This window comes from Bufo bufo, chromosome 1 (assembly GCF_905171765.1).
Source record: "Bufo bufo chromosome 1, aBufBuf1.1, whole genome shotgun sequence".
Classification (NCBI taxonomy): Eukaryota; Metazoa; Chordata; class Amphibia; order Anura; family Bufonidae; genus Bufo; species Bufo bufo.
This window is the reverse complement of record NC_053389.1, coordinates 764,109,292-764,122,847: the sequence shown is the minus strand read 5'-3', so window position 1 is coordinate 764,122,847 and position 13,556 is coordinate 764,109,292. Positions and strand designations below refer to the sequence as shown.

The following is a 13,556-nucleotide window of genomic DNA, read 5'->3' as shown; positions in this document are numbered from 1 at the left end:
TGGGGGAACATGGCAGGACTCAGAAGGGAAGGAGCGCCATATGGCTTTTGCAGCGCAGATTTTGATGGATTGGTTTAATGGGTGCCATTGGTTTTTATTTTTAAAGTGATTGTCTTATGTGGGGGCTCATCTTTTGCGGGATGAGGTGATGTTTCCATTGGTACCATTTTGAGGTACATAAGACTTTTTGATCGCTTGGTATTACACTTTTTGTGAGGCAAGGTGAAAAAAATGGCTGTTTTGGAAAAAAAAAATTTTTTTATAGCACTCTCCTGAGGGGGCATATAATGAGATATTTTTATAGAGCAGGTTGTTATGGATGCTGCGATACCCAATATGTATGTATATAATTTTTATTTTTGTTGAGTTTTACACAGTAAAAGCCTTTTTGAACAGAATAAAATCTTGTTTTTGTGTTGCCATTTTCTGAGCCATAGTTTTTTTTTTGGCCGATTGTCTTAGGTAGGATCTCATTTTTTGCGGGATCAGATGACTGTTTGATTGGTCCAATTTTGGGGTACATAAGACTTTCTGATCAGTTTGTATTACACTTTTTGAGAGACAAGGTGAAAAAAAAAAAAAAGAAAATGGCTGCTTTGGCATATTTATTTTTTAACAGCATTCACCTGAGGGGGCATATAATGTGATATTGTTATGCGGGTTAGGTTGTTATGGACGCGGCAATACCCAATATGTCTACTTTTCTATTTTTCTAATTTTTTTTATTTCTTTTTTGTAAAACTTTATTACTACTACTTCTTTTTTTTTTTTTAATTGTCCCACTCTGGGACTTCAACTTTTGGGGATCTGATCCCCTTTAGAATGCATTACAATACTTCTGTATTGGCTGTAAGTGTATTACACTGTGTAATACACTTCAGCCTGCTTTCTGCGAGATCCAGGGTGCGGGATCTCACAGGCTCACACGGATAGCAGCCATCGGGTTCCAGTCACAGCAGCGCGGGGACCTGATGGACACCCTGCAGGATACTGCACATGCCGCAGTCAGCACTAACTGCAGCAGTGCAAGGGTTAGGGTGCCAGCATCAGTGTTTTCACCGATGCCGGCGCATACAGCAGGGGTTCAGCTATCAGTGACTGCCGGACCCCTGCAGCTGATCAGTCGGGCGCAGCTCCTGCACGATCAGAGTGCCGTTGCTGTACGGCGCTGGGATTTGTGACCCTGGTGTACGGCGCTGGTATCCGACGGGTTAAAGGATAAAATGGACACCCTGTTGCAGGTCTAAGTGCAAAGCCACGTCTGGTTGTCTTTGAATCCCTGTGTCATGCACGGTGCCCCTTAGGCCCCCTGCCGCTGATATATCAGTTTTTTGCGGACCGCAAAATACATACGGTCATGTGCATGAGCCCTGAATCTACCACCCTAAAGGGACAGTCCGAATCCCATCCCTGCTGCTTCAGTCTCATGTGGACCAGAAGTGTGTCATCCTGTCCATCATCACATGCACTGCTGCTGCTGTACACTGACCTTAGCAGTGACGTGTCCACAGGCAGCACAAGGCCACCAAGGCCAAGAATGGCTACAATGGAGCATGTGATGACAGACTGGACCTCACTATCTGGTAGATATTCTAGTGGTGATGGTCATCCTATTATTGCAATGTCTCTGCATATTATTCTCCAAAAGATCCAATACGGACAGAAGAGATGGTGTAAAATGGAAACTTTATTGATTTTTGTATAATTGGTATATTTAATTTGTCATGGTGATCCGGATGCTAGCATACATCTGGGTCGTGATGTCAATAAAACAGCTTAATTAGGCTTAGAGGCGTGATTAAGATGGGCAGAAAACAGGTACTTATGCTGGAAAGCAGCAGGATCCCACCGTAGTCAATGGGGATCCAGTGGTTCCCGCAGTCTCAGAGCTCCGGCTGGCTGTTCCTAACCCCAAGCCATTTCACATACAGGTTATGTACAATTTCAATCCAGCAGTGTGATATGGATGGCCTTTTAGGAAGAGACGAAGTAACACAATCATTTACTGAAATGTTTATTTTAAATAAAATAAAACAAAATTTACATCTTGTCCATTCTGGGCCATATATTGGTCATTCCATAAAATATTAAACCAACCATTGTAATGCCCCATGTCCTCCAGCCAAAATCTATTCCTTCCACCCCCTGTCATGTCGGCAAAGCGTGTGTGAAGGGGAGCTCTGGAGGTGGAGATATGGATTGGGCACATCTCACCCACTTATGCCATCATAAATTTATGTCCAGATGGGAATACCCCTTTAAGCTAATGTGTATGGCCAACTTTGAAGGAACACTCCAGGAAATCAGATATACTTTGTGATGCTTAATGCAGAGCTTGAGGGGAGAGTACACCAGTGTCCTTTTGGCAACCCCTCACCTCAGGCCCTGCACTAGGCAAAACACAGTATCCGTTTAGAAGTGTTCCTTTAAAAATTGATAACCTTACATTAAAATATGCAATAAGTGTTTAAACACAGGGGTCTGAGCCTGGGACCTCTACACAGCTATGTCTGGTGCTGCAGCTTAATCCCAGTGATCAAACATCCCTAGGATAGGCCATCAAAACCAAGTCCCAGAGAACCTCTTTAAAAAAAAGGGTGGTCTTAAATAATACTAAATATACAGACGTCTACAGATTAAATAAAATACCCTATGTGTCACAGACAGGCAACTTTCCTCTGTATGGGTACATTCGTAATATACAGCACGAGTAAACTTTGAGTAGTCGAGACTACTACTTGGTCTTGAAGGCAATATAAAGAATGTCAACTTTTCATAAGCCTGTTTTTGAGGTATGGATACACAATGTCTGCCAAGTAAACGAAGGAAGACGAAAGACAGGAGGTACTGGATGAGCTCCTATAGAAAATTATTTGATCTTCTGATATCATAATGTTACTAGTCCATCAACTCTTGGTCTAGCTATAACTTTTTTTTTGGAGGGTGGTATCAAAATAGACACTGAACTAGAAATCATAATCTAAAAGTTATTGTTCTAGCATCCAACCCTTCTATAATTCCTCACTTAGCCTCTCCTTCACGTCAAGAGGTAGGGTCTCCAGTAGAGATTGCTCAACCGAAAAACCTGTCTTTTTAAGACTTGTACAAGACCCAAGTTCTGGAGGCAACAGGTCAATTATGTTCCCTTTTAATTCTAGTTTTACTAAGGAGACAAGGGACCCAATTTTTGGCGACAGACTTGTCAGTTTATTCTGTCCCAACTTCAAAGTCTTAAGCCTTTGGCAGAAAAATAGCTCATTAGGGAGATCCTCTAAAAAGTTCCCAGTCAAAGCCAAAAATTGTAACATCTGCAAAACTCCGATTTCTGGTGGCACCTCTCTTATTTCATTATAAGACAGGTCAAGGTGACGGAGTTTGGTACATAAGAAAAGTTGAGGTGGCAATACAAGGATCTTGTTGCGATTTAAGCACAGCTCCTCAAGGCCCTTCAGTTTGCGGATGTGTTCCGGGATGTAGGCAATTTGGTTGTGCCACAATCGTAGGACGCTCAGTTTCCGGCAGTGTTGCAAACTTATGATTTCCTCTATGGTGTGCAAGCTGTTGTCTTTCAAGTCCAACATCTGTAGATTGTTGAGACTGAAGACGGCATGGGGAATCCGCTCTAGATCACATCGAATCAGCTCTAAATCTTTCAGGAGTGAAAGCCTTTTTAAAGCATTAAGTGTAAGGAGCTTGGTTCCATCATTTTGTACACTGAGCTTCAGCAAATGGCTAGCCACATCTGCAACAGTTTGAGGCACTTTGGAAAGATTGCTCTTCAGGGTCAACACTTTGAGGCTTTTTAACTCCCTCAAGCTTTCAAGCGTAGCATTTTTTGAGACATCCTGGGACAGGTAGCCAAATAAGTGCAGTTCTTCAAGGCGTCGAAGACTAAAAACCCAAAGTGGAATCTCTTTTATATCATCAAACTTGATCTGAAGAATCTTAAGATGGTCCCGCAGGTAAGTCAGAGAAGCATGTTGTACTTTAGCTGGGCAGTTAAACAAAGCCAATTCTTCTAACCTGACTAACTTGGACACCAGTGGAGGGATAATCACTTCATTGAGCAGTTCTAGCTTAAGGGATTCAGTTTCTGTCACTTCAAACACTGTATCTGGCAATCCTGGCAGCTTGAACAGATGAAGTTCCAGTCTGCCTTCTGGTGTGTGCTGAAGTTTCTGTCTTAGTTTATCTGCTGGCCATTCATGGTTGAGATTAAGCTGCCTGAGTCGATTTTCACTAACCTCTGACAGAAAGACAGCAAATCTTTTAGAGTAGAGAGAATCGTATTGATCTATTAAATGAAGTACAAATGCAAAATCATTTTTTACATCAGGGATGTCCCCAATCCCGGTTTCTTCTCGCACTGATCTGAATGAATATTCCTTTAAGGGACGACGAAAGAGCCAATAGAGCGTGTAGAAACAGGTTAAACCATAGATTCCCAAGAAGCACAAGTAGCTGATGGCCAACTTGGAGAAGAGGTGAGCTTTAGTGTGGTTGCAACAAAAACTGTTGTATCCAGTCATGTCCTCTGTATGCACCCTACATGGGACAATAAAGTGTATTTTCCCCACTAAGGCAGCATTGTATATCGTTATTAGAACAAATTTGCAGACTTTCAGTATTGTCTGACGCATGTACATGGAATAGAGAATATCACCTTCCTCCACATGATGCCGGAATTTCTTGACCTTCTCAAATAAAGCCTTGGCTTGTTCTCCTTCTTTTTTGTCCAAGACACTAGCTGAAGGAGTCTCTGCTACAATTTTCTCCGGAACTGAAAGATCACCTGTGACCGGGCTCGTTTCATCAAAGTTGGTTTTTGACATATCTCTCTCCGCAGTTTTCTCCTGTGTTGTCTCTCCTGAAACCTCAGAGAGAGCTCGAGTTGTCCAAGGAGAATCAAAACACTTGCCCAAGATGGAGATGAAGTGTTCAATTTTGGAGCTCGTACCAGGGAACTTGAACCAGAAATTTCCACAAATTATGAAGATGAGCGTGTGAATGACCACAAGGTATGGGAAGTACTTGGCATACCAGTGTAATGCAGTTTCGTAGCACATTTGGTTTATGAAGCTGTACTGCTGAAGGTCCAAGTTATTACGTAGTCCGCTCATCTCACGAGTAGAAGTCGGAGGAGCCGTGGTAATAGCCTGGTCTTCCTCACTAGAATTTGTGGCTTGCGGGTTTTCAGTGTACTCTTTGCAGGTGATTTGAGAAACATAGTCAGCAGAGGTATGGTTTGGCAGACAGATGATTTTATCCTGAGTTATCTGTGGATGAAGAGAAAATGACATGAAGTCAAAAGGATTCTTCTAATCAAGCAGATTGAGGAAATGAGTGGAAACAATACTGAGGGATGGAGAAGAGTTATTGGGAAGAGTGCATAGGTTAATGCATAAAAGATGAATAACAAAGACTTAAAAAGGTTCATACATAAAAGGAAGATCAATGTGGAAAAAAAAATCATAATGCAGCATGAAGTGGAAACATTTTTACAAGCCCTGCTAATGGAGGCGCTTACTTAGGCCGCATCCACCTCTTAGGAAAACAGAAAGGATTAGGCTACTTTCACACTGGCGTTTTGGCTTTCCGTTTGTGAGATACGTTCAGGGCTCTCATAAGTGGTCCAAAACGGATCAGTTTTGCCCTAATGCATTCTGAAAGGAAAAGGATCCACTCAGAATGCATCAGTTCAGTCTCCATTCCGTTTTGGTGTCCGTCTGACGAAACTGAGCCAAACTGATCCGTTCTGACACACAATGTAAGTCAATGGGGACGGATCCATTTTCTATGACACAATCTGGCACAATAGAAAACGGATCCGTCCCCCATTGACTTTCAATAGTGTTCAAGACGGATCCGTCTTGGCTATGTTAAAGATAATAGAAACGGATCTGTTCTGAACGGATGCAGACGGTTGTATTATCTGAACGGATCCGTCTGTGCAGATCCATGACTGATCTGCACCAAACGAGAGTGTGAAAGTAGCCTTAACTGTGCTGTAAATATACATTACAACCATCCCAGGTGCCATAGACATTAAAGGGGTACTCCGTAATTTAGAAAATGAAAATATTTAAAATATTACTTTATTGTAAATATATTCCCAAATAAAACACAAACTCATATATATATATAATCCTGGAAAAGAAATCCTAGAAGAAACAGAGAAGGAATAATCCTTCCTATAGCTCTGTTTGTCCGTAATGCGGTGCTCACATAACAAGTCTGGTTGCTCAGCTGTATAGCACAGTTCGTAATATTCGGGAACTGCAAGGCAAAGTTCACAAGGTGGCTTCAGTGTAATCAAATAAGGATAAAAAGTCTAATAACTCATGTTCCTTTTGTTTGAATTTTAATGTCCCGAAGCTCACTGTCTGTATATACACTGGTTCGGCATTCGTTTTCTACTCACGGTTTCATAGAATTATGCCGGCTGTGTTGCGGTTAGCGTGGCGTCCCACGTGTGTTACACTTCCAGGCAGTGGTATGGCTTCCAGGGTATGGATTTAGGGATCTTCGGTCATCAATTGCAGGAGTGGCGTCTTTGTGAATTTGTATGTAGAGATTCCTGCAGGGTGCTCTTAATCAAGCAGCAGGTTGGTTTTCACTACGGCAATCAGTCTTAGATTTTTCCTGCCAATTTTGTTTGATACCGATCCCTCTCCTTGTAGTCGGTTTGAAATCATGGAGTGGAGAATTTTGAACTTCGGGACATTAAAATTCAAACAAAAGGAACATGAGTTATTAGACTTTTTATCCTTATTTGATTACACTGAAGCCACCTTGTGAACTTTGCCTTGCAGTTCCCGAATATTACGAACTGTGCTATACAGCTGAGCAACCAGACTTGTTATGTGAGCACCGCATTACGGACAAACAGAGCCTTAGGAAGGATTATTCCTTCTGTTTCTTCTAGGATTTCTTTTCCAGGATTATATATATGAGTGTGTGTTTTAGTGTGCATCTTTACCGATTTTATCAATTTTATTAGTAATATTAAGAATATATAGCATGCGAATATTTGTTTAATTCTGTTTTATGTGTTATTATACATGTGTGTTATATTACACAAAGTGCCTGTCTGAATAAATTACATTTATTATACCAAATCTCCTATGTGGATTCAAGTGTAGGTGTGCCCTACTATTCTTCTATTTATATATTATTCTTTGAAGATTGGGTGTAATCTTCTTTGTAGGTGCACCCACTCCAATTGTTGTCTAAGAGGTGAGCCATCTCTAAAACACAAATTTTGAATATTCCCAAATAACTTTCATTATTTATAATGACTCATTTTGTTTAGGGAGCAATCATTAGGAGAAACAAAATGGTCACTGTTCTATTAATACACACAAAACCTGTCCTAATCATACAGGACATGTTACTTCTGAGCACTGAAGTAAAGAGCCGCCTCATCCTCCTTTCCTACTTGTCAGGGGTTATGATCCTGAATACAGATTATAAGAACTTTAACTGAATCTCTGTGGGAATGGATTCCATTAGGAGACAAAGTACAGAGAGGACAGACTGTGGTAATGGAGACTGCATACAACTGCTGCTGCCCATTATACACATCACCCCCACCCTCCTCTCTACTTCATGCCTCCTCATGAACTCCATTTCTACAGAGATTTAGCTGATGACCATATCAAAGGGTTTCTGTCATGAGAAATAACGTTATGTAGCTCAATGACATTAGCGATATGCTAATGTCAGCAGAACATAACAGTGTGCTTTATAACTCCCTGCCTAATGAGCCTCTAGGTGCTATTAGGGCGTTGCTTCAGCACCTAGAGGCTCGGTCTACGCACCCTTTGGCACGCCCAGGTCCAGTTGATTGACTTTCGAGTTCTCCTCAGTGTCCCGTAAATCTCACGCCGTCCCCTTTAGTATTCGGCGCAAGCGTAGTGAGTGAAGGACGGGCTCCTGCTGTCGGCTTCCTTCCTTCGGCGCAGTAAGGAAGCTGGCAGCAGGAGCAGCAGGAGTTGCCAAGAACCAACTGCTGGATCTCCATGCCTATGATCTGGTATGCTCACTCAGTATAAGGCCTCTTTCACACGACCGTTGTGTGCACCCGTGGCCGTTGTGCCGTTTTCCGTTTTTTTTCGCGGACCCCATGACTTTCAATGGGTCCGTGGAAAAAACGGAAAATGCACCGTTTTGCAGCCGCATCCGAGATCCGTGTTTCCTGGCCGTGAAAAAAATATGACCTGTCCTATTTTTTTCACAGCCAACGGTTCACGGACCCATTCAAGTCAATGGGTCCGTGAAAGAACACGGATGCACACAAGATTGCATCCGTGTCCGTGATCCGTGGCCGTAGGTTACTTTTTATACAGACGGATCCGAAGATCCGTCTGCATAAAAGCTTTTTCATAGCTGAGTTTTCACTTCGTGAAAACTCAGAACCGACAGTATATTCTAACACAGAAGCGTTCCCATGGTGATGGGGACGCTTCTAGTTAGAATACACTACAAACTGTGTACAAGACTGCCCCCTGCTGCCTGGCAGCACCCGATCTCTTACAGGGGGCCGTGATCAGCACAATTAACCCCTTCAGGCGCGGCACCTGAATGGGTTAATTGTACTATCATATCCCCCTGTAAGAGATCAGGGCTGCCAGGCAGCAGGGGGCAGACCCTCCCCCCTCCCCAGTTTGAATATCATTGGTGCCCAGTGCGGCCCCCCCCCCCTCTCTATTGTAATAATAGGTTGGTGGCCAGTGCGGCCCTGCCCTCCCTCTATTGTAATTATTCGTTGGTGGCACAGTGTGCGCCCCCCATCGGCCCCCCCTCCCTCTATAGCATTAACAACATTGGTGGCCAGTGTGCGGCCTCCCATCTCCCCCCCCCCCCCCATCATTGGTGGCAGCGGAGTTCCGATCGGAGTCCCAGTTTAAACGCTGGGGCTCCGATCGGTAACCATGGCAACCAGGACGCTACTACAGTCCTTGTTGCCATGGTTACTTAGCAATAGTACAATAGTAGAAGATTCATACTTACCTGCTGCTGGCTGCTGCTGCGATGTTCGTGTCCGGCCGGGAGCTCCACCTACTGGTAAGTGACAGGGTCTGTGCGGCGCATTGCTAAATGAACTGTCACTTACCAGTAGGAGGAGCTCCCGGCCGGACACGAACATCGCAGCTCCCAGGTAAGTATGAATCTTTTACTATTGTACTATTGCTAGTAACCCGCTGCCACCAATGATCGGGGGGGGGGGGGGGGGGGTTAGATGGGAGGTCGCACACTGGCCACCAATGTTGTTAATGCTATAGAGGGAGGGGGGGCCGATGGGGGGGCGCACACTGTGCCACCAACGATTTATTACAATAGAGGGAGGAAGGGGGGGGGGTGCACACTGTACCACCAACGATTTATTACAATAGAGGGAGGAAGGGGGGGGGGGGCGCACACTGTGCCACCAACGATTTATTACAATAGAGGGAGGAAGGGGGGGGGGGCGCACACTGTGCCACCAACGATTTATTACAATAGAGGGAGGAAGGGGGGGGGGGGGCGCACACTGTGCCACCAACGAATTATTACAATAGAGGGAGGAGGGGGGGGGGGCCGCACTGGCCACCAATGATATTCAAACTGGGGAGGGGGGGGGGGGGTCTGCCCCCTGCTGCCTGGCAGCCCTGATCTCTTACAGGGGTATATGATAGTACAATTAACCCCTTCAGGTGCGGCACCTGAGGGGTTAATTGTGCTGATCACGGCCCCCTGTAAGAGATCGGATGCTGCTAGGCAGCAGGGGGCAGTCATGTACACAGTTTGTAGTATATTCTAACTAGAAGCGTCCCCATCACCATGGGAACGCCTCTGTGTTAGAATATACTGTCGGAAATGAGGTTTCACGATCTAACTCATATCCGACAGTATATTCTAACATAGAGGCGTTCCCATGGTGATGGGGACGCTTCAAGTTAAAATATACCATCGGATTGGAGAAAACTCCGATCCCATGGTATAAAAGGGACTCCAGACTTTACATTGAAAGTCAATGGGGACGGATCCGTTTGAAATGGCACCATATTGTGTCAACGTCAAACGGATCCGTCCCCATTGACTTGCATTGTAATTCAGGACGGATCCGTTTGGCTCCGCACGGCCAGGCGGACACCAAAACGACTTTTTTTTCATGTCCGAGGATCCTCCAAAAATCAAGGAAGACCCACGGACGAAAAAACGGTCACGGATCACGGAAAAACGGGACCCCGTTTTGCGGACCGTGAAAATATACTGTCGTGTGCAATAAGCCTAATGGAGAAGAGCTGGTGGCACAGAGCTTCAAATCACTGCATAGACAGAGTTGAAGGGGTTTTCTGGTAAATTTTGAAAATTACTCAGGATTGGTTATCAGTATCTGATGTGTGTGTGTGTGTGTGTGTGTCGGACTCCTGGAACCCCCACCCATGAGCTGCTTGAAGAGGCTGCAGGGCTTGAATGTGTCACAGTATACCAACCACAGCGACATACATTGTACAGTGGTTGTGCATGCTATTGCAGCTTGAATGGGACTGAACTGGACAAAGACCCTATGCCACCTTCCAACACATCCACCCAATCAGGTATTGATGACCCTATCCTGAGGAGGTCATCAATATTTAAATGTCCCATTACAAGAACTTATCACTCCGCCGGGACCCTTGCCAATTACAACGGGGGCCTGTGTCCCCCGCACGCTGTCGCTTCATTCAGCTCTATGGGGCTACCAGAGACATCTGAAAGTTTGTATCCGCCTATCTACAGCAGTCCCATAGACTTGAATGAAGAAGTGGACATGCAGTTGGACCCTTGACAATTAGACACATATACCCTATCCTGTGCATAAGGGACAATTTATTATAATGGCACAACCCCTTTAAGTGAAGGAAAACTGATTGAATGATAAAATTCTGACACCACTAGCATAAAAGCATACTGGTTTACTATAGAGTTCAATGTATAAACAGTATACAGTTCGCTTATAAAGCTCCCTCTAGTTGTGGCTCAAGTCAACTGGACTTTATTATCTCATTCTATGCCGATGCAGGGAGTTTGGAGCTCTGTACTTCTCTTATTAGGACAGGATCCCATTAGATTACAGAAATTTGCTATGTCTTATCTAAAAGGGGCAATTTGTGAGCAACTCCTAGACAGCTGAGGGGGCTTACATAGGAAAGCTGAATATACTGTATGCTTTGATATTTGTCAGCCTTGTGTTCAGCACTTTGGGAGGCAAGTTCGAGGTGCATCTACTACCTCAGCATTATTGAGTCATCGTGTAGGTGTAATCAATGGTAAGGAGCCTTCCCTGGGGACAGCTTCCACTTCAGACACGCTTGACGTACATCAAAGTAATAGCAATGGATATAGGCTAAAAGCCAGCTTAATGCTGAAATACAGAGTGTCAAATTAAACTCCACATTAAAAGTGCCCTGTCTGACCCAGGATGAAGTGCAGCGACGTCTGAAAAAGATTAAAGTAGAAAAATCACTGGGTCCAGATGGCATACTCCCCTATATCCTAAGAGAATTAAGTTAATGTCATAGACAGACCCTTGTTTCTGATATTTAAGAACTCCATATTGACAGGATCGACACTTAGCAAATGTGATACCAATATTAAAAAAGGGGTCAAAACAGAGCCTGGAAACTATTGGCCGGTAAATCTAACATATGTCGTGGGTAAACGGTTTGAAAGTTTTCTAAAATATTGCATTTTGGAGTATCTGAATGAAAATAAGTGTTTAACACTATCAGCATGGCTTCATGGTCCTGTCAAACTAATTTAAAAGTTTTTTTTTTACTGGTGACTTATCCTTTGGATAGGTCAACAGTATCTGATCAGTGGGGGGTCTGACACCAGAGAAGAGAAGACACCAGAGTTCTTGTGAGCGCCGCAGCCTTCTTGCAGTTTTACCAAGCACAGCGCTGTACATTGTATAGTGGCTGTGCTTGGAATTGCAGCTCAGCCCCATTCAAGTGAAGGGGGGCTGAGCTGCTCCTAGGCCATGTGATTGATGTATGTGTCGTCACTGGCCTAGGAAAAACAGAGAGAAGGCCACAACGATCACAGGAGTGCCGCTGCCTTCTCAAACAGCTGATCGGTGGAGGTCCCCAGGTGTCGGTTAGTATATAAAATGAGAATGCTTGGACTGGGGGGGAAATGTCTGTGTGTGGGTAAGTAACTGGCTAAGTGATAGAAAACAGAGGGTGGCTATTAACGGTACACACTCAGATTGGGTCACTGTCACTAGTGGAGTACCTCAGGGGTCAGTATTGGGCCCTATTCTCTTCAATATATTTATTAATGATCTTTTAGAAGGCTTGCATAGTAAAATATCAATTTTTGCATATGACACTAAACTGTGTTAAGTAATTAACACAGAAGAGGACAGTATAATTATATATATATACACACACACACACACATACATACACACATATACACACACTGTATATACACTACAGAGGACAGTATACTGTGTACATACTATAGGGGACAGTATACTGCTACAGAGGGATCTGGATAGATTAGAGGCTTGGGAAGAGAAGTGGGAGATGAGGTTTAACACTGACAAATGTAAGGTTATGCACATGGGAAGGAATAATGCAAGTCACCCATACATACTAAATGGTAAAACACTGGGTAACACTGACATGGAAAAGGACCTAGGAATTTTAGTGAACAGCAAACTAAGCTGCAGAAACCAGTGTCAGGCAGCTGCTGCCAAGGCCAATAAGATAATGGGGTGCGTCAGAAGAGGCATAGATGCCAGTGATGAGAACATAGTCCTGCCACCTTACAAATCACTAGCCAGACCACAAATGGAGTACTCTCTACACAGTGATTAATATAAAGCTTATCCTTTGTCAAAGAGGTTTTGGAGCAGCTGGGATGTGAAGTATAATGTACAGTGTTCCTGCAGAACAGCTTCACAAGGAGTGAGGGGGATCTTTAGGTCGATAAAATCTATAGAAGTGAATAGGTTAGTATGTTGTAGTGCTCACTGATAACCTACCTGCAGGGTGCATCCAAAGACCCCAATCATAAGCATGGCAACGGTGATATACTCGGTCAGGACATCCCACCAGGGCTTCAGCACTTTGAAGGCCGGCTGCTGCTCCGTGAACTGCTTGAACTCGGCCACAGGAATCATGTTGACTGTAAGTTAGACTGCAGAGAAGAAGGACAATGTACAAATTATGGCACTGTCCACAGCAAGTCTCTGGAACCCGTCCACCCCAGTGATCTGCACTTATGGATGGCCCTGTGGAGCCCCTTCAGTATTACATTGCATGCAGTTTACATGTTATCTGTGTGAGGACACCATGTCCTTATCAGCCACCAGCACACTCCTACACCCGTTATGTGCACAGGTTAAGAACCTCCAGTGCGGGAAGGGTTAATAGTAGGGTGTTCAGTATGGAGACTGCCGCAGTAATATGGTGACCCTGGTTCTCCAGGAAATGTCTTCTACAAAAGATGCATTGGATGGTAAATTATATAAATGCAGAGACAGAAGGGAAGTTTACCGACCATTACAGATTATAACCATA

At 44.1% G+C, this 13,556-nt stretch overlaps 1 protein-coding gene across 2 annotated transcripts in view; it reads right to left on the bottom strand.

The window, feature by feature from the left end:
- Positions 1–1,675: 1,675 nt before the first annotated feature.
- The window catches only part of LRRC8E (leucine rich repeat containing 8 VRAC subunit E), a 60,908-nt gene continuing 49,027 nt past the window's right edge, over positions 1,676–13,556 (bottom strand). For both annotated transcript variants that reach the window (XM_040414680.1, XM_040414681.1), the window contains exons 2-3: positions 13,019–13,173; positions 1,676–5,276 (exon numbers count right to left, since the gene is read on the bottom strand). In XM_040414680.1, coding sequence (XP_040270614.1) covers positions 3,012–5,276; positions 13,019–13,156 — 2,403 coding nt within the window. In that variant the 5' untranslated portion in view covers positions 13,157–13,173 and the 3' untranslated portion in view covers positions 1,676–3,011. The remainder of the gene's footprint in view (positions 5,277–13,018; positions 13,174–13,556) is intronic.